The 20,492-nt window shown below is 50.4% G+C and overlaps 1 protein-coding gene across 1 annotated transcript in view; it reads right to left on the bottom strand.

Moving 5' to 3' along the window:
* Positions 1 to 20,492, bottom strand: part of Itga11 (integrin subunit alpha 11) — a 107,300-nt gene that overhangs the window by 29,416 nt on the left and 57,392 nt on the right. Inside the window, exons 6-12 of the mRNA XM_021206181.2 lie at positions 19,202 to 19,329; positions 17,292 to 17,440; positions 10,314 to 10,458; positions 9,743 to 9,908; positions 8,117 to 8,187; positions 3,187 to 3,331; positions 2,439 to 2,587 (exon numbers count right to left, since the gene is read on the bottom strand). Coding sequence (XP_021061840.1) covers positions 2,439 to 2,587; positions 3,187 to 3,331; positions 8,117 to 8,187; positions 9,743 to 9,908; positions 10,314 to 10,458; positions 17,292 to 17,440; positions 19,202 to 19,329 — 953 coding nt within the window. The remainder of the gene's footprint in view (positions 1 to 2,438; positions 2,588 to 3,186; positions 3,332 to 8,116; positions 8,188 to 9,742; positions 9,909 to 10,313; positions 10,459 to 17,291; positions 17,441 to 19,201; positions 19,330 to 20,492) is intronic.

The following is a 20,492-nucleotide window of genomic DNA, read 5'->3' as shown; positions in this document are numbered from 1 at the left end:
AAAAAAAAGAACACCAGCAGGCTAAATCCACTTAGCATTGCCCATGTGTGTGTGTGTGTGTGTGTGTGTGTGTGTGTGTGTGTGTGTGTGCATGCGCGTGCGTGTGTGTGCGTGTGCATGTGTGTACTATGGGCACACCCCCAAAGAATGACTGAGGCTATACCTTAGTCTGGTTATTTAAAAAAATGTTAATATCTTTTTTTTTTTTAAAAAAAAAAAAAAGATTTATTTTATCTATATGAGTATATGGTAGCTGTCTTCAGACACACCAGAAGAGGGCATCAGATCCCATTACAGATGGTTGGGAGCTACCATGTGGTTGCTGGGAATTGAACTCAGGATCTCTGGTAGAGCAGTCAGTGCTCTTACCCGCTGAGCCATCTCTCCAGCCCTAGCGTGGTTATTTCGTTTTACACGAGTTACCTGAAACCCAAGGAGTTCTGGTTGTCTGGCCAGGGTCAGAAGCCTGGTGACTGTTTGGCCAGGCCTCTCTGACAGTGGACGTCTCCTTGTGCCACTCTCTGTAGGCAGACGACGACTATGTAGTCCTGGCTGTCCTGGTGCTGGCCTCAAACTCCACCTGCCTCTGCCTCTGCCTCCCGAGTGCCAGGACTAAAGGAGTGAGCACCAGGCTCAGCTCCGAAGTCTGAGGTCTAAAAGCTTTAATGCGAGCTAGGGATGATGCGAGCTAGGGATGTGGCTTGGATGGCAGAGTGCTTGCCTAGGATGCTCCCAGTCTGAGCCTCAGCATTGCATAAAGCACGTGTGGTGGTGCATGCCTGTAATCCTAACGTGGGAGGGAGAGGCGAGAGGGTCACGAGGTCAAGGCTGTCCTCAGCTATATGGTGAGTTTAGGACTATCCTGGGTCACATCACACACTTTCTCAAAAACAAAACAAAGCACAAAACCTTTAAGGAGAAAGAGAAAAAATACAGACATAAGAAAGAGGAGATAATGAGCCTGGGCTGGGGTGGGGAAGAGAGAGAGAGATGTCTCCACAGCGTAGTTACAAGGCAACAGGAAACTAAGTCTGAGGCTTCAGCTATGTGGGTCACAGTAATCTGGAACCTACTTAGTTTTGCTGCCTCTGGCACTAGGTTTCTTGTTCTGATGTTGGAGATGGAGCTGGGCAGGAATGAATCATTAGTTATCAGCAAATTCCCTGCAGCTCCCAGGTCTAGCCTTTCCTCCTGAAAGGGCTGACCTTGAGTGGCTTGGAGCAGACTGGAGCAGATGGGAGCAGAAGGGAGCTGGGTGGGGTGAGGTGGAGTGAGGTGGGGGTTGGGAATGGAGTGGAATATGGGGGTGGGGGGATAATGGGGNGGGGTGGGGGCAGTCAAGTGGAGCAGGGGTGATGGGGGAATGAAGTGGAGTAGGTTGGAGTGGGGCAGGGGGGAAGAGGGCAGAGTTTCCCAGTCTGAACATGAGGATCCCAGCAGTGCCCCATTGGCCTCGCAGAGGAGTGGCAGAATTGTGACCCATTGTAGTTAGGGCTCAGGTTGCCATGAGAGGAGTATATCCTGGTGACAGGCCATGGGCAGGAGAAGCTGTAGGATAGGCTGTTCTCAGGCTCTAAGTCATGAGTGAAGGCAGGACAGGGCCTGCGTGGGGCTTAGCTTGGGTCCAGGGTACCAGAGGATGCTGTCAGTGAGGAGATGCCAAGACCAGGTCTAGGGGTTGCTAGGGAATCAAGAGCCTGGGTTCTTAACCTGACTTGGTCAGGAACCTGCTGTAAGGGCTTGGAGAAGCTGTGTTGCTTCCCAGGACCGAGGCTTCCTTGGCTGCTGCCATGATTCATTTGCTTCCTGCTACCATGCTTCTAACTGGCATCGTGACCCTCTGACACAGCCTGCCACACAGCCTGATTATCAGCCATATCCCAAATGGGGCATTGCCATTAGCAGTGAGCTTTACATCCAGGAAAAAAGAAGGAAGATAGTGTCCCTGTGGGTCTTGCTGTGGGGTGGAGAGATGACACCAGGCAGCCCAAAGAGACGACTGTCCTTTCAGGATGCCCCAGGGCCAGGAGAACCCCCGGTCAGGTAGCTCTACACGAATATTGCCTGTAGCCTCTGTTCCAGTGCACATGGGGCAGGCATTGACGGGGCAGGGCAGCAGCAGAGATTCCTGCACTCTAGAGGCAAGTAGTCCGTAAGCTGGAGGGAAGACATTGTCCCAGGCCCTCCCTGATGCAGCTCAGGAGTTGGGCTGGCTTTGAGGGGAGGGGACAATGCAGGCCCTATGGCTGTTAGGATAGTAATTGTATTTGCAGGCACCCTCAACTACTGAGAGAATTAGACATGTACCCACTCCACTGGGGAATACTTGTGGGGGTGGGAGCTTCTTGCTGAGAGGGAAAAGCCCGTCTACCCAGTCTGCCTGGGTCAGACCCTAACCCTTGCCCACAGCCTGCTCCCTGCAGCCTGCCCTCCATTACCTGCTCTCCCCGAAGAGCCTGGTGGATGGTGAGGCTCCGGTTGTTGTGCATACTGAATAGAATGACCTTGCCAGTATGGTTGAATCTGGGGGCTCCAGCCACGTACACCCGCCCCTGCCTGGAGGACACAACCGACGTCACTGTGTACCCTGCGGAGGGAGGAAACAGCTGGTCTCTGGTGCTGGGTGCTCAGTAGATCTTGCCAGGGCTTGGCACGGAGCTCAACCAAGCCCGAGGAGGAGCGATGAGTTCTGTTTCCCTCGTGCACATGGATTAATCAAAAGAGCCTGGAGAGGTTAGCTCAGTGGAGGGCATGTGGTTGACTTATGCAAAGCCCCGTGCTTGATCCCCAGCACCAATAGCAAGACAAAACCCGAACAAAACGGAACAAAACAAAACCCCTCAACAACAGCCCAAACCAAACCAAACCCAGAATTATTTAATAAAAGGGAGTGTTGACCAGACTCGCACTCTGTCCTAGGGGAGGCAGGCCTAGTGTGATGGAGCTCCAGCCTGGGCCTGAAGCTTTAAGGACTCTGGCAACTGAAGAGAGTCTAGAAGCTTCCACCGAAGACTAGTTATGCTATGGGGAACTACCTGCCATTTATTCTATGTGTTTAGAAGCTAGCATGGGGTACGGGATACAGCTGGGGGAAGCTGGTCTTGTAGCTAGGTCTGGAATTGCCAACAGGCACAGATGGGCCCCTCAGTCCAGGGCCCTCCTCACCCTCTGTCCCCAGGGCCTCACCTAGGTATGCCGCGTGGTTCTTAAGCTCCTCTGGAAACTCCTTAAGGTAGGACTCTCGGTGAGGAATCACCTTGCCTGCACTTGTCTCCTTCAGCACCGCCCCGTTCCAGTCATAGGCTCCCACGGCTCCCAGGAGGATCCCATCCTGGTCCCAGGGGAGAACATGGCATCAGACGCAGTTTCTAGGGACTGCTTGCTGAAGGGGGGGGGGCTCAGGGTCTTGCAACCTCTGAGGTCCCACTAGCCACCTGGGGTACCTTTGCCAGGGGTGGTAACACAGAAACCCAGCTTCCAACTGGTGATTTTCGCTTGGTTATAACCAAGCCTCGAAGACTGTTGTGCCCCGTCTCATCCTAAGCACAAAATGGGTCAAGCTGATCTCAAGGGCGTGAATTTAGAAAAAGGAACATTCTAGAAATAAACTCTAAACCCAGGGCAAACCCTCCACATTTCCCTGGGATTTTAAACGACCCATATCTCCTGTTACCTACCCCCAACTCCACTCCTTCAAGCCTTAGGTGACCTTTATAGCCGCTGAGCAAAGGCCTTGAGTCTGAGAGAAGGCAGGGTTTGGCTTTCTAGGAACTGGGAGCTGTTTGGTAGAGCGTAAGCAGAGGGGGCTGGGATGAGTTGGGTAGCTGAGCCAGGGGCGCGGAGTTTGTTCCTTCACTGTCTTGGAGGATGCTTCCTGCCCACCCATTGGCTGCAGGATAAATGCCTGCTGCCATGCCTGGGTATGAAGGCAGGAAGTGTCTGTATTCCTGAGTGTCCGATCAGTTCCTGAGAAATGGGGCCCTGTACCCTCCCACCCCCAGCGTGAGTGACCCGCGTGACCAGTGGGCACAGGAAGGCGAACAGCAAGCCCTGAATGGGGGGATGGGATGGGGGGCAGTGCAGGAGGAGGTGGTGATGCGAGAGCAGTAGCCTCCGCTCTCCTCCTGGGAGATACAGGGCAGAGGCGGCTTCTGTAGCTTAGCTTGGGGCTTTAATTTTCTTTTACTAACCAGCTTTCTTTCTGGGAAATTAGCTCAGGTAGTGAAGTGATTGCTTTACAGCCACAGGGACCTGCACTCAGTCCTGAGAACTCTTGAAAACCAGCATGGTGGCCTGTGCCCAAGACTCGGCTGGGGAGGGAGAAGCAGGTGGTCTCCGCTTGCTGACCTGCCAGCCTAGCCTACTTGGTGAGCTCCAGGTTAGCGCAGACTCTGCCTCAAAAACAAAAAAACCCAAAACACTTGTGTTGTTCATGGCTTCAGTGTACGTGGGACGTGGGGTAGTTGGTAGAGTGGTTGCCTAGGACACACAAAGCCCTGGGCTCCATCCTCAGTACCACAGAAACTGGGCATGCTGGTGTGCGATAGTGATCCCAGCACTCGTGAGGTGAAAGCAGAGGGGTCTAAAATCAAAGTTCCGTCTGTCTGTCTGTCTGTCTGTCTGTCTGTCTGTCTGTCTGTCTGCCTGCCTGTCTGTATGCACTAAGGATAGTTCACAGATTCCCTGCATTTTAAAAAGGCAAGCTGATCTTAGCCAACAGTTGAAAAGGCAAGTTCTCTGGAGGGAGAACTTTCCCTGTGGGATGTTTGGCAACTATGAACAAACCGTCCTGGGGAGAGCCTGACGCTCTGCCATGTTCAAAGCCAGGCTTTCTAATTAGCTCCCTGGCCAACTCAGCTGGGAAGCCCAGTGGGCGGGGCCAAGACTGAGGTCCAGAACTCCAATTCCTGTCTCCCCCACCCCCACCCCGCAGTCACGGCCGACATTTCTCCATGATTTTGGAGTATTCTCCTTTTTGATGGCACACTTTCTTATCCAGTCCCATGGGAGCCCACAGGGCCCTGGGAGGGGCCGGGCTGTTTCTTATCTGCACAGGAGGGTCAGAGAGAGGCAGGCTGGGTCTTTGGTCAGAGGGTGGGTGGGGCCGCTGATTCTCCGAAGCTCCTCCTTCTGGTTTCCCACCTGAGCCCCTCTGGGAGGAAGGCGTTCCATTCCTCCTGTCAGCTTGCTGAGTCCCTGTATTCTGGTGAGGCTTTTGAAGAGGTGCCTGTGGCTTTTCAGGGACCTCTGATGTTCTGGGAAAGGCCAGCTCCACCCAGTGCCTAACCCTGCTGGGAGGGCACTCTCCACCCTCCCTGAGTCTGCAGATTATATTGGGCATCAGGAGCAAGGAGCAAGGCATGCTGTCTTACCTATGCCCTTGTGCCCTGACTGCAGATAACCTTGCGTCCTCAGTGGGAGACCTTTCCCCAAAGTGGCCTTGTTGGGGACAGATGTACACGAAGGCCATCCAAACAAATGTCCCTGTGCCACAGTCTTTTCCCAGATGACCCCCTCCTCTGTCCCCCACCCCCAGGTATCCTGAATCTGGGGAAAAAAATAAATCCAGAAGATGCATGGGAAGTAGTAGCCCAGCACTGGTGGGGGAAGGCAGGTGTGTGGCATCTGGGGAGAGTGACATCTCTCATCTCACGTTTCTTTATGGACCTGTCTGCATTTCCTGATTTGTGGCCTCCCAGCCACCCTAGAATTATGGGCCACTGAGCTTCCTTCCATGACATAGCCCAGGTGTCTCCACCTGCGTGTCCTTAGTTGGAGGGACTATTCCAGAGGATGTCTAGAGCCCTGGCTTCTGCCTGGGGTGGTTCTGCCCCACAAGTGATACGTGGCAGTATCCAGAGACATTCTTGGTCACATTGGTTCAGGGTGGCAGTAGGGTGTTACTGCAGAGGGTCAAAGTGCTGTCGCTTTCATGGAACCCTGAGTAGGGGGCATTCTCCAGGACCCTACAAATAGGTGTCCCTGGTTTATAATTCCCTCCATCTTCCTCCAAGGCCTTTGGGGCCCTAGACTTGAGTCTGTTCTCCATCTCGAGTATCCTGTCTAGAAGTTTCCTAGCGTGGTCACGCAGCTTGGTTCTCTAGTCAGGAAATCCGCTACTCATTAGAGCTACTGGAACTCCTGGTGGGTGACCTCTGCATTCATTTCCAAATGTCAGTGAAGCCATCAACTCCAAACTGTGGCGCATGTTGGCCATGAGTCTGTAGCTCGTCTTCCTGATGCTCTTTCTACTTTCTGCAAACTAGAGTTTCTGGCTCTGTGGGGTTTTTCCTGTGGCCTTAGTCTTCTGTCCTTGACCTGGGACTGTGGGACTCTATGAACGCCCAGTGGTCTTGGGGTTTGTCAGGGCCGTGGCTTGGACCCTGTTTGTCATGTTCCCCTTTGACAGCTCGGACCCTGGTTTCCAAAGTGAAGGAGATGAGGATTGGGGCTTTTCTTCTGCTCTCAGAATAATCCACGGGGCCGGGGAACCTTTCTTTTGATCAGAACTGAACAGGCTCAGGGAGCTTCGGGCTCCTTCGGCATATTTTCAGATGGTAGCTTTCGGAGGTCATTTGTGCTCACAACTGGGGGAAGAGTCAGGGTGTGCTGTGCTGGCTGATGTTGATGGACAACTTGACAGATCTAGAATCACCTCGAGGACAAACCTCTGGACGTATCTGCGAGGGGGCGCGTTTAGACTGAGTTAGCAGAGCTGAGAAGGCACACGCTAAAGCATTCCATGGGCTGGGGGCCAGCACTGAATCAGGGAGAAAGTGGGCAGAGCGGGCATCCATCCTCGGCTTCCTAACTCCGGAAGCAGTGTGCCCAGCTGTCCCCAGCTCTTGTCACTGTGCCTTCCCCGCCATCACGATGGGCTGCAGTTTTGAAGTGTGAGCAAAGATAAGTCCTTCTGCCCTCCCCTCCCTCTCCTCCCCCTCCCTCCACCCCTCTCTTCCTCCCTCTCTAAGCTCCTATTGTCAGGTGTTTTGCTGTAGCATTAAGTCTAACTAGCACTCAGCTTTCCCAGAAACAGCCTCACCGTGGTCCAGGACTCAGGCTCAGGCTGAAAAGCTGGGCACACGGCCTCGATGTCCACAGCAGCCTGGCTGACCCTGACCACCTGGTGCCATAGTCCCTATAGCAACCTGTCAGACTCAGAGCACAGGCACTGGGTTCCTGGGACAGGATGGTTGTTGTCAACCATGACATCACTGGCCTGACTCTGGAAAACCCTGGACTTTAAAACAGAAACCCGACGGCTGGGCCAGGGCCTTGCAGCCCACCACTGAGCCAGTCCTTTATTTGGACGGCCTTTTTGTTTGTTTGCTGTCTGGAGCATGCCTGGAGGAACATGTGCTGACACGGACGCTCTGAGCTGGCATGGGACTCCCAGGACTTACTTGTTGATTTATTAAACTTTCCAGGAACACTGACTGACTTTGTCTGTCTGTGATGGTCCAGGCTCCCTTTCAAGTCAAGCCTCAGGTGAACATGGCCCCTGACACCACATACTGTTATCGACACCTGTAGCCTTTACTGTGAGGGACTGTTGTGGTCCAGTGCAGAGTCTGGACAGAGATGGATTTTTCAAGCCACCTGCTGGAGCTAGAACCTGTAGATACCGTCCCGACATCGATGTAAGCTTTGCCCCAGCCTGCACGGGTCACCTCGGACACTGATGCTACCAAGCCCTTGCTGTTGATTTTGTCACTTGACCTGATTTTTGCATAGAATTCTTTGGACTGAATGGGACTTTGGGCCCTGGGAGGGACCTCCACTTCATACTCTGCTTCTTGCCGGTGGGTTGGTGGGTGTGTTTAACATGTACAGGGAACTGGCTTCTGAACCAGGCAGGAGACAATACAAAGTAGTCAAAGACCTTAACTTCCCCATCCCAGTCCTCAGAAGATCCTAGGAGGCTAAGAGACACCACGAAAGAGTCAAGAGAGCCATAGAGGGTGGGAGGACAGCTAGACCAGGAAGAGTAAGAAAAGAGAGGCTGCGGGGGAGGGGGGAGGGTGGGGGAGAGGAGCAGGTGAGGGAGAGGAAGAGGGGGAAGGGGAGGGGGGGAGGAGGAAGGGGGGAGGAGGAGGAGGAGGAGAGGGTCCTGTACCTCTACCACATGCGAAGAAAATCCGGTCTGTGACATCTCCAGCCCAAAAGAGGTTTCATTCTTGTTGGTGCCTAAAATAGGAACGAGAAGATGTCAACCCTGTATCACTGGTTAGCCCATGGTCCTATTTCCTGGGATACCTTGGGAACTGGGGTTCTTTTCTGAGAGGAACCCTGAGGTGCATGCTAACAGTAACTATCGAAGTGTGTGTGCATGCTTGTGTGTGTGTGTGCCTGTGTATGTGTGTATGCCTCTGCATGTATATGTGCACACCCGTGTGCATCTGCAGAGTTAGTCATTTCTGCAAAGAGCCTGGGATAAGCCATGTTGCAGAACATATGCTTACAAATGACTGTTCAGGTGTGTGTGTAGTGGGTGGCATCAGACAAAAACACGTGACACTCACGGATGTTTTGGGAAAGAAGTGTTATTCCTGCTGATCATTCCCATCGGTCACAGGATTTGGTTGCTGGTTCCTAAGGTTTGTCACCACAGTGGACTCACACACGAAAGGCCACGTGTGGGGAAAGCCCACTCCACAGAGGGGCCCTTGAACAAGCAAATCATCGAAACACATTCTCATCACTGGAAGTGACCATTCACAGGAGGGCCCCTTGGTTTGACTGAGTTCCAGGGCTGTGTCAAGACCCAAGCCCGAGCTTGGGAGGCCACTGCGGTCTCTGCACGTGTCTGTTGAGTGCCACTTCCACACGTTGCAGACCTCTCAAGCTCTGGGATGCTCATCGCCTCTTATTTCTCTCCATAACTCCCACAGATTCTAAGAGCCCTCTGTGAGAACGGTCCACCACAGAACCCCACGTGAGAACGGTCCACCACAGAAATACACAGCAAGAACGAGGTCTCTGCGAACGGGATTCTTTGCAGGCCTGTCCCAGATGCTGCTCTACTGGGGATCAAATCCTGCTCCTGTGTTTTGAGATGGAGTTCCATATAACCCAGGCTCACCATGTAGCCAAGGATGGCCTTACTCCTGCCGTCACCGGTGAGCACCCCTTGCTTGGTTTTATGCAATGCTAGTGCTTGAAACCAGGGCTTCATGCGTGTTAGGTACATACTCTTCCACCTGAGCCACAGCCCCAGGCTCAACTATGGTTTTGATCTACACATAGATATGGAGTGGTAGAGTGAGATCCAGTGACATGTACAGTCTGTGACAGGAAATGGAGTCAGGCTGGGTTCAAACTGAGGCTGACACATAAAATATAGGAGTACCCGGTGGAATCTTAACTTAGGGAAACAGTGCACAAGTTTTCAGTGTAAGTCTGTCATAAGCACTCCTATTATATGTTTGCTAATTCAATCCTCTCACTCCAACACACACACACACACACACACACACACACACACACACACACACACACACACACACACACACACACACAGAGTCCTCACACACACACACACACACACACACACACACACACACACACACACACACACACACACAGAGTCCTCAGCAGAGTCTCAGAAAATCCAGCCCAGTCAGATCCAGCAGAGTGGTGCCCACTAGTGGGCAGTTTGAGTAAAGCAACAGTTTCTGCTAAGCCATTGTGCTCGGTGAAATTATAGTCCTTGGACTAAGGTATAAACTTATAAGCAGGTCACCTTCCAAGCTGAAGATCCTGTCCCCAAGGGCATCAACAATGTCCTTCAGGGCCGCCTCATCCGTGACGTTGAAGAAGTGCTTGTCGTCAGGGTCGCTGGCGATGTATTTGATTTCATTTAGAAAAGTCTCTGGATTGATCCCCCTGCGGTTGTAGTAGCCCAAGACCTGCCAGGGAACAGGGGCAGGGATGAGAAAACAGAACATAGTACTGATTTCTCCACACTCACAGACCCTGACACCAAGGACTCTGAGGTGGACTGCAGCCATGAGCCTTTCTCAAGGCGACACTGACATTTTGAAAAAGATATCTTTGGAGGTACTAATAAGACCCCGAAGTTATCTGGGGTTCTGGAATCTGGTAGGACCGTGGTACTTTCTATTTTTTTAGACTCCCTGGATAAAGAAGAGAAATCTACCCCACACCCCGCTCAACCTGTTGTTCAGAGGAGGATGCAGCTTGAGCCTTTGCTAGGGAGCCAGGCTTCCTAGACTCTCAGTGTACGTGTGTTTGTGTGTTTGTGTGGGTGAGGCTAGAACCTCTGAGCGCAGCCGGGCAGGGGCAGGACTTACAGCCACAGCGTATCTGGTCACGTTGTCCTTCTCGCTCTGCCGGATCACCTTCTCCAGATCTGGGCTGTCGTGGGATTCCCCGTCCGTGATGACAATCATCACTTTCTTGGCCCCTTTCCTTCCACCCTTCTGGAAAGCCTCCGAGCTGGAACCAGACGCAGGGGTGGGTCAGAAGAGACACTCGGGGCTGGGGCAGCCTGATGTCTTTCCTCTAGGGGGCAGCCACCAAAGCCACATCTGAGACCCTGTGGGCACCCCAACAGCTTAGGGGCTTCCACCCGTTGCTCAGCTGGGTCTTGGATATGCATGTGCAGGGTACGTGTGCATGTGTACACTGTTTGAGTGTGAGAGTGAATATTTGCATGTAGAAGCCTGAGGCTGTCAGGGTATCTCTTTCTGTCATTTTGCCATCTTTGTGAACACGGAGCTCACAGGTTCACCAAGACAAGCTTGTCAGTAGCTGCTACGATCTGCCTGCCTCCACTCCCCAAGCACTGGGACTACAAACAAGCACTCAGCCAGTGTCCTGTGGGTGCAAAGATCTCAACTCAGGTCCTCATGGTGGTGTGGCAAACACTTCATCAACTAAGCCATTTCTCCTGGCTCCGCATCTGCTGTGTTTAAAAAGTGTAAGCCCTCTTTGAATCGCAGCCCTGCTGTTTTGGTAGGCAGAGTGGTAGGGAGGAGGGGGAATCAGGGGTGGGCAACTCTGGGTGGGATAAGTCAGTAGCTAAAAACAAAGCTGCGGGGCTGGTGAGATGGCTCAGCGGGTAAGAGCACCCGACTGCTCTTCCGAATGGACCTGAGTTCAAATCCCAGCAACCACATGGTGGCTCACAACCATCCGTAACGAGATCTGGCGCCCTCTTCTGGGGTGTATGAAGACAGCTACAGTGTACTTACATATAATAAATAAATAAATCTTAAAAAAACAACAAAGCTGCCCGTTAGAATCTCTTGGTGGGAGGCTTAAACATGTTTGATGCTTGTGTTCTGTCTAGACCCATGAGATCAGACACTTGGGGGGTATGACCTGGGCATCAACAAATCTCTCCTTCCTTCCTTCCTTCCTTCCTTCCTTCCTTCCTTCCTTCCTTCCTTCCTTCCTTCCTTCCTTCTTTTTTCTTTCTACTTTTCCATATGTGATATGGTATACACATTTTGTGTTTACATGTGTGTGAGCATGTGTGTGAGAGAGAGTTTATGTATTAGTGTGTGTGCGTACACCAGAGATCGACATTAGGTATCTTTCTTGCTCACTCTCCAATTTATTTACAGAGGCAGGGTCGTTGACCTGTCTAGCCAGCTTGCTCTAGGGACCCCTCATCTCACCTCCCACTGGGATTACAGGCAGGCTGCCACGCCCACCTGGCATTTATATGGGTGCTGGAGATCTGACTTCTAGCCCTCATACTTGCACAGCAAGCTCTGCCTGCTGAGCATCTCCCTAGCCTGGCACTGATGTATTCCTAACAGTGCACAGGATGTTCAAGAGTCACACCCCCCTTCCCTAAGGACTGAGCATGTGGGGTTCCCAGGGATTTAACACCCCAACCTCTGGCCCACAGCGCACATGGGGTGCTGCTGCCCAAACTTCTGACTTCCCCTACCAGCAACACCTTCCACTCTATTTGTGGAAACACTGATTATCAAATTTGGAGAAAATATTGCTCTGATTTGCTTTTTAAAACTCTCTTGTCAGATCAAGCAGCCTGGCCCAGAGGCTCTTAAGCTGATAATCAGTGTCAAAGAATGGGAAACTAACTCTTGGTGCCTCTGCAGCTTCTCAGACTGCGAGGTTCAGGCATGTCTTGCCGGAGAGTCTGGCCTCGCAGGTAGACTTCAAGATTTAAAGCTGAGTAGCGTCACATTAGACACCAAATAATTCCTATGGTTCTGGTGCTCAGCGGGGCAGGAAAGATGGTCCACTGACTTAAGTTTTACAGTACCCGGTCCCAGGGCCAGAAGGTTGGGGATACAGAGGCGTCATTTTGTGTGCTGGCCAGCTACTGACTGATGCATGTGGTTTGAGAGTCACACATCCTGGACTGAGTGAATTCAGAGCTTCTTCAAGCTGCTAACAGGAAGCTGTGGCAAGCAAAAGCCACCTGACGCTCTCTCAGCAGCTCTGACACAGTCTGGATATGAAGGCTCACAAAAAAACCTGATACTTCTAGTATGAGCTATGGAAGGACCGCAGCAGGACACACAGCTTGGCTAGAACAGAGTTTGGGCTGAAGTTCAACCTCATGGAGGAAGAAATCGGTTATCTCAAAGGAGATTCTCAATCTTCCCATGACTTCACTGAAGGGGTAGACCTAGAAAGAAAACTCCATGCAAAAATGTATGGCACCAGGGGCCAGCGAAGTGGCTCATCAGGGCACATGCCACCAACCCAGACAACTTGTGTCTAAGCCCTGGGACTGACATGGTAGAAGGAGAGAAGTGACTTCTGAAAGTTGTCCTCTGGTCTCCACATGCATGCTGTGGCACATGTGTCCATACATGTGCATGCATACACACTAAATAAATAAAAGTAATCAGAAACAGCCTGGCACTGGGCAACATTTCACTGTGTATGGAGCCAAGATAAATCCAGAGACGTGTTCCCATATGGTGACTGGCGTGCGCTTCTCTATGGGTCTGTCATAGTGGGATTTTTAAATTGTGATTTTGTGTTGTGTAAAGGGACTTAGATCTTCTCCTTTGTAAATTAGATTATGAATTCTTCAAAAAGAACTTTATGCCAGGCATGGTGGCGCACGCCTTTAATCCCAGCACTTGGGAGGCAGAGGCAGGTGGATTTCTGAGTTCGAGGCCAGCCTGGTCTGCAGAGTGAGTTCCAGGACAGCCAGAGCTATACAGAGAAACCCTATCTCAAAAAACAAACAACAAAAACAAAACAAAACAAAACAAAAAAAAGAATTTTATACTTGCAGCTGGCGGTACCATTCCAGAGAACAGACACTGAGGAAATTTAGCTCATTTCCTGCCCTAACCTGTACAGGCTACATTTTTCTTAGAGAAGACCTGGAACTCACTTTTGTTTGTTTGTTGGCTTGCTTGCTTGCTTGCTTGCTTGCTTGCTTGCTTCCTTCCTTCCTTCCTTCCTTCCTTCCTTCTCTCCTTTTAAAAAAATATTTATTTATTTTTATTGTCTATGTAGGTATATGCACCATATACTTGCCTCGTGTCTGAGGTTATCAGAAGAGGGTATCAGATCCCCCTGAAACTGGAGCTACAGATGGTTGTGGGCAACCACGTGGGTTCTAGTAACTAAGCCTAGGACTTCTGTAAGAGTAACCAGTACTCTTAACTGCTGAGCTATCATTTCATCCCAAGGTCTAGGTCTTGAGAGAGGTAACCCAAGTTCTTGGTGGTCCCCTGTCACCTCTGTGAGCTAGCTATTCGCTCTCCTCAGCACACACCGTGCCCTTTGCTGATTTCTGGAGGGTGTTGGGCATGTGCCGAGCCTCAGAGCTGCTTATTCAACCCATGGTACTCCCTTGCAGCCCGCTGGTTGGTCTGCACCCTTAGCTCTGCTCAGGGTCACTTCAGTGGTGGCAACCCTGCCTCCCTATTGACAGGTCTCCCCGGTGGAGGTCATGCCTCTCAAATTTGAGTTAACACTTGTCAGAGCTCTCTGCTGGTTGGGAGCCACCAGGGTCAGGGTCCACAGACTGCCATCTTTGTAACCCTTTGAATCTGTGGCTTAGATCTTGATTGTGAAGTAGAAAAAAACAAAAGCAAACAAAGACACAAAACAAAACCAAGTGAGCAACAACAGAACAGATCGGAGATAACAGATCGAGGAGAGAAAGCTGCTTGCCTTAAGATGCTGGTGAGCACCTGGTAGCACAAACCTACAATAGCAGGTACTTGGGGGCTTGAGGCTAGCCTGGGCTATGTAGCAAGACCTTGTCTCAAGAAAAAAGCAATTAGGACTGGAAATACAGCTCAGTTGAAGAAAGCTTATCTAAAATAATAAAGTCATGGTTCCATCCAAGTTCTGCAAATCAGTCCATCCATCCATCAATCAAAGCATTAGCTATAATTTGGGACCAAAGATGTCAGGTTCGAATGTTAGAAAAACATCACTGGAGGTAGAGATTGCAACAGCTGTAGTAGTGCTCCTGAGCCACGAGGTGATCAAATTGTCCTATGAGTCATGTCACATCATGGACTTGAGGTTGGATGGCTGCAAAATGAGCCCAAATCCTTTATCCCCACCCTAGTCACTTAGCTTCAGAATAGGGAAAGTGACTGCTCTATGGTCACTGGCTTCCATCATTGCCATCAGAAAGGCCTGTGGAAGACTCAGTTGTCACTCTAGCGATGGCCAAAGAGCAAAATGGCCCGTTCCTTGTGAGGAAGAGTTGAGAGCCATCGTTGAGTGGAGGGTGTGTTATTCACAAACAGAAGCACGGGACCTTAGTGGTGACACCACCAGAGGGGTCTCACCAAGGTTGGAAAAACCATGATCTGACCATCACATGAAATTCTGCTCCATCTAAATGGCCCCTACACTGTGGCGTTCTGCCAAATACATTCACCAACTCTGAAGAGGTGGGACTGTAAGGCAATGGGACTGTGATCTCAATGACCGTAGTGAAAGTCATACTAATGGCTGTACAATTTAAACATATAAAATATAAGTGATTTTCATGTTATCAACGTAGGCGTCTAGACCTTGGATGGTAAGACCTTTAATATCGGCTGATTACATGGAATGTGGGGGAGGGGGTAAGCGCAGGGTTTTCAGCAGTGACATCACTGGAATAAGCTTCTGAACTCCCATGTGGCCGTCTAGAGGTAACATGTAGTGGGTGGGTGCATTCTGGTGTGAGTCCTAAGGAGCGAGTCTCTTTACCACCTCAGAGGTTAGATGTAACTGTCAGTCACATGTCAGCAACGACACATATTATGTAGACAGATTCTGCAGTCAGAACCAACATGCTTTTCTTGTATCTTCTTCCCTTCCTCTCTCCCCCCCTTCCTCAGCTGCTCAGGGGCTCAGGATTGAAGCCAGGGCTCTACCCATATTAGGCACTGTCCCACTGATCCTGGTATTACAGGCTTATACTACCAACTCCAGTTAATGCAATGCTGGGTGTTGAACCTAGGACTTCATTCGCACCGGGCAAGCACTCTCCAACTGAGTTACATCTCCAAACCCTCATGCTATCTGTAGTCTATAGACCATGGCAGAATGTGTTTTCCAAAGCTGCCTGCATGCTACCTCTCTCCCCAAGTGCCTTTCTTCCATCTGACTTGGCTGTTCCTCCATCAAGAGGGAGAATCATCTTTGTTTAGGGCCTGGCCTTTGGTAACTTGCTTGGGTAATGGAACATATTGGAAGTCACATTCAGGGACCTCTTGGCTAGGTCATAGGCAGTCTCTAAGTTTCTGATGGGGGTCTTAGGAACTCCCCAGTGCCATGATATGGTGCCAAGTAGGTATAGGAGTTAGCTTTGAAGAAACTAAGAAAGATGGCAGCTGGATTTGGACAGCAGTGTTTGTAGATAGTCAGGCACCCCTTTATGGTTTAACATCCTTGAAGCTGCAGTTACGTTGTTCCCAGTACGTCAGAAACTAACACTCAGGTCCTTGGCCTACACATGTGTACCACAGAGGGGTCCCAATGATAATATCCCTTGCATTGTGGTTTTGACACCTATCCCCCTTTGTGAGACTCATGGGAAGAAATGCCCTAAAAAGGAGATCTGATCTGCGGTGGGTTGAATGAGAACAGGCCCATGGGTTCATATATTTGAATGCTTAGGGCGTGGCACTGTTTGAAAGGATAAAGAAGTGTGGCCTTACTGAGCATGGGCTTTGAGGTTCCAAAAACCCAAGCCAACCTAGGTGGCTTTTCCTTCCTACTGCCTGTGGATCCAGATGTAGAACTCTCAGCTACTTCACCATGTCTTCCTGCGTGCCGCCATGCTCCCACACTGTCATGTTACTGGACTAAACCTCTGAAACTGTAAGCAAGCTTCAATTAAATGTTTTCCTTAATAAGAAATGCTGTGGCCATGGTGCCTCTTCACAGCAATAGAACACTGACTAAGACGTGATCCATCACGAATATTCATAAACACTTAAAAGTATCCACAAATCCTCCCAGCATTGGGGCATCTCATTCCAGCCTCTCTCTGGGGTGTTTGCTTTGCTTTGCTAAGTAAACTTCTGTCTCTTGGATCACATTGTCTTCTTCAAGAAGACAAGAGCTGAGAGACTACTGTAATAATATAGAAAACCAAGCCAGATGGCCATGGTTGGTGTCTTAGATAGGGTTTTACTGCTATGAACAGACACCATGACCAAGAAAACTCTTATAATTTAACTGGGACTGGATTACAGGTTCAAAGGTTCAGTCCATTATCATCAAGGTGGGAGCATGGTAGTGTCCAGGCNGGCATGGTGCAGGAGGAGCTGAGAATTCTGTGTCATTATCTGAAGGCTGCTAGGAGAAGACTGGCTCCCATGTGGTTAGGAGGAGGGTCTCACTGCCTACCCCCACAGTGACACACTTCCTCCAACAAGGTCACACCTACTCCAACAAGGCCACATCTCCTAATAGTGCTACTCCGTGGGCCAAGCGTATTCAAACCACCACACTTAAGTACATGGATCTCCAGCTGCTACTGTGCTCTTGCTGATGGTGACATGAATATTCTATAATGTGTGTCTAGCCTAGGTGACCTTTCAGGTGACAGCAGGTCTAGTGGATTAACCAGGAGAGACGACCCAAGAGAGAACCAAGCAGCTGAGCCCAGCCCACCATTGGAACTTTGAGAAATTGACAAGTCACTGCTTGAAATTACCAAATGGTGGGGGACTTTGTGCACAGCATGGATAGCCAAAACAACATCTGAGATACACACACACACACACACACACACACACACACACGCACACGCACACGCACATGCACACGCATGCGCACACTCACACACACACTTTTTTTTTTTTTACCGTGCAAATTCAATGCCAAATGCTGTGCGGGTCTCTGTTCCTCCTCTCTGCTCAATGTGGCTGGCGGCTTCTACCACATCTTTTACAGACCTGTAGTCATTAAGGTGGAACTCATGGACGGCATCTTCTCCATACTGGACTATTCCGACCTGCGAATCAGAGCAGAGGGCAGCAGAACCCTGAAGCTCAGACCTCTACCCTCGAGGGTTCCTCTGTGAAGAGCCACTCTTCCCACCCTTCCCATGGCACAAGGGAAATGGCTGTTCTGGGAATGGCTTGATGGGACAAACCCAGGGCACACTGGAAAAGGGACCTGGTGATGAAAGGGCTGTCAGGGTGCTGGGAGTGGTGCTGACCCCAGGAGCAGAAGCTGGTGGACCCCTAGAGCTATCTGGCCTGTCAGCCTAACTGAACTAGTGAACTCCAGGTTCAGTGAGAGACCCAGCCTCAAAAAATTCAGGGAACAACTGAGGAAGACAGCCAACCTCAACCTCTGACTTCCACACACACTCACATACACATGTATACATGTTTGCATGCATACATATACATATCCACATGAACACATACATGTATTCGTATACATCCAAGCTCCACTCCAACCCTGATCCATGTCCCCACTCCCTAGAATTTATCAGGGCCAGTATGTAGGGAGGACCATAGAACTGTTGATTAAACTCTTTAGCAGCGGTTTTCAACCTTCCTAATGCTGTGACCCATAATTCAGTTCCTCATGTTGTGGTGGCCCCCAGCCATAAAATTCTTTCTCTTGCTACTTTATAACTGTGATTTTGCTTCTGTTGTGAATGGTGATGTAAAGATCTGATATGCAGGACATCTAATATGCGACCCTGGGAAGGAGTCATTTAGTCTCTAGAGGGTGGAGGTTCTGAAACTTGGACTAGAAGAGGTCTGACATTGTCAAAGTGGCTAATGCTTCAGTACTATTGACTTCAGAATAAACACTGAGCCATAGAAACTGGTATCAGGGACTCAGAGATACTGCATTGCTGTTGAGTGGGCTCACGAAGTTTACTGGGTCCAAGAACCCTTTGAATGCTGGGTATTTACCTCAGTGCACCAAAAGATGGTCTTCTGGTGGGAGGGGGCTTGCCACTGCAGGAGTTTGCTCCCTTTAACAGCCCTACATGTTAGAAAGTTTCTTTAAAAAAATCTCTGTGTGTGTGTGTGTGTGTGTGTGTGTGTGTGTGTGGTGTGGTGTGTGCATGTTTGGTACATGTGTGTGGAGTATATGTATGGGTGTGAATGCATGATATTGGAGAGGCTGGAGGAAACTCTCAGGTGTTATCCTCCGGAACGCCATCCTCCTCTTTTGAGACAGGGTCTGTCATTGAGCTGGTGCTTGCTAATTAGGTCAGACTGATTGGCCCCTACCTCCCAGCACTCGGATTAGAAACACATACCACCACACCTGGCATTTTTTTCATGGATTCTTTCTGGAAATTGGGTCACTTCTTGGGAATAGAAAGAATTCTTAGAGTTAACACCTGCTACCGTGGCACTTCTGTCCTTTGGTCTTTGTCCAGCCCAAATACTAGGAAATAACACACCCCTATCCAACTGTGCTTCCCAGATGTGCTGACAGCTAGGGTCTCCTCCAGGTCTCTTCTCCACACAGCCCACATGCCTGAGTCTCCTCAGCTTCTCTGCACATTCTTTCTACGCCTTGTCTCCCTTTCCTGACTTATGACTCTCCAGTTGGTCACCTTCATGAGTGGAGTACCACCCTGAAGGTACCCTTGCTGTGCCCATCAGAAACGGGCATCTAGGGCGTCAGGTTCCAGTGCTGGCTGGCCTCTGTGGGAAGATGCTTCCCAGGGCTGTAGGGCCACTCAGGCTGTGGGTTTGGAGGACCCAGCCCAGCAGAGGCAAGCCCTGGAGACACTCACCTGGATCTGGCCGGGGCCAATGTAGAACTTTTTCAGGATATTGATGAGGAAGTGCTGGACCTCCACCCAGGGGTAGATGCTGTTGGAGCCGTCCAAGACAATGACGATGTCCATGTAAGTTTGGCACCCTGGAAGCAGGGATACAGTCAAGGCCATTAAACAACCAGTGTCTATACATCTCCAACATTCCTACTCTCATAAAGAAACCTTTCTTCTGTGTGTATATGTCGGTATGTGCACGCATGCACTCGCACATATAGAGAGGTCAGAGGTTAGCCTTGGGTATAATTTTTCGGGAGACATCCACCTTATTTCTGTCTTGCAGGGTCTCTCCTTGGGACCTGAAGCCCATCTTTTCATATTTTATTATCATAAGCTAGGTGGGCTGGCAGGAAGCCCTCAGGCATCTCTCCTGTCTGGGCTTCCCCAGTGCTGGGATTATGAGTATACATCGCCATATCCAGCTTTTACACAGGTGCTGGAGGTCGAGGCCTCGTGCTTGCATGCCAAGCACGGACCAGCTGAGCCATGTCCCCAACCTCAAGTCTCTCCTATTCTGAGTGATCTTTTAGAGACCGGTGAAGGATGCTCGCTGACATCTCCCATTCTCCCCACTCAGCGTTGTCCTGGGCTAGGCATTTATTTGAGCCATACAAGCAAGGCAGCTAAGGATGTCCTGGTTCCATATTACTCCTCGGTGTGCTGTTTGAACAGGGCTGAGATCAACTCTGACCCCATCAGAGACCGCAGGTTGCCATCTGATGAGTGCTCCCTGGACCACTGCTCCTACTGGAACAGGACCCTAGGGTGATTTGCTTTACCTCCCTGGGTAGCTGGTGTCTTCCACGAGCAAGCTGGGCGAGTGGGTGTCATGACTTATGGAGGAGTCGTGGATGAAAGGCTAGAAATGTGCACTCTGGCATTAGCCTGTGACTCACTGGCTGTGTGACCCAAGGGCTGTCACTGGCCCCTCTTGGTTCCCTGTGCTGTAAGAGTGGCATAACTAAGAGTTGTCATTAACGGTTAATGAGAAGATGTCTCTAAAGGGCTGAGCTCAGTGTGTCTTAGCTGATCCTATTTCTCTCTCTCTTTCTTTTAAAGACAGGGCCTCACGTTGTCTAGGCTGTACTAGAACTCGCTCCTTAGCTAAGGATGACCTTGAACTCCTGATCCTCCTGTCCAGTGCTGGGGTTATAGATGTGTGGTACTGTACTTAGCACTGTCTCTCTTATTCTCTCTCTCTCTCTCTCTCTCTCTCTCTCTCTCTCTCTCTCTCTCTCTCTCTCTCTCT

The sequence above is a fragment of the Mus pahari genome, chromosome 10, assembly GCF_900095145.1.
Source record: "Mus pahari chromosome 10, PAHARI_EIJ_v1.1, whole genome shotgun sequence".
Classification (NCBI taxonomy): domain Eukaryota; kingdom Metazoa; phylum Chordata; class Mammalia; order Rodentia; family Muridae; genus Mus; species Mus pahari.
This window is presented reverse-complemented; position numbering and strand designations above follow the sequence as displayed.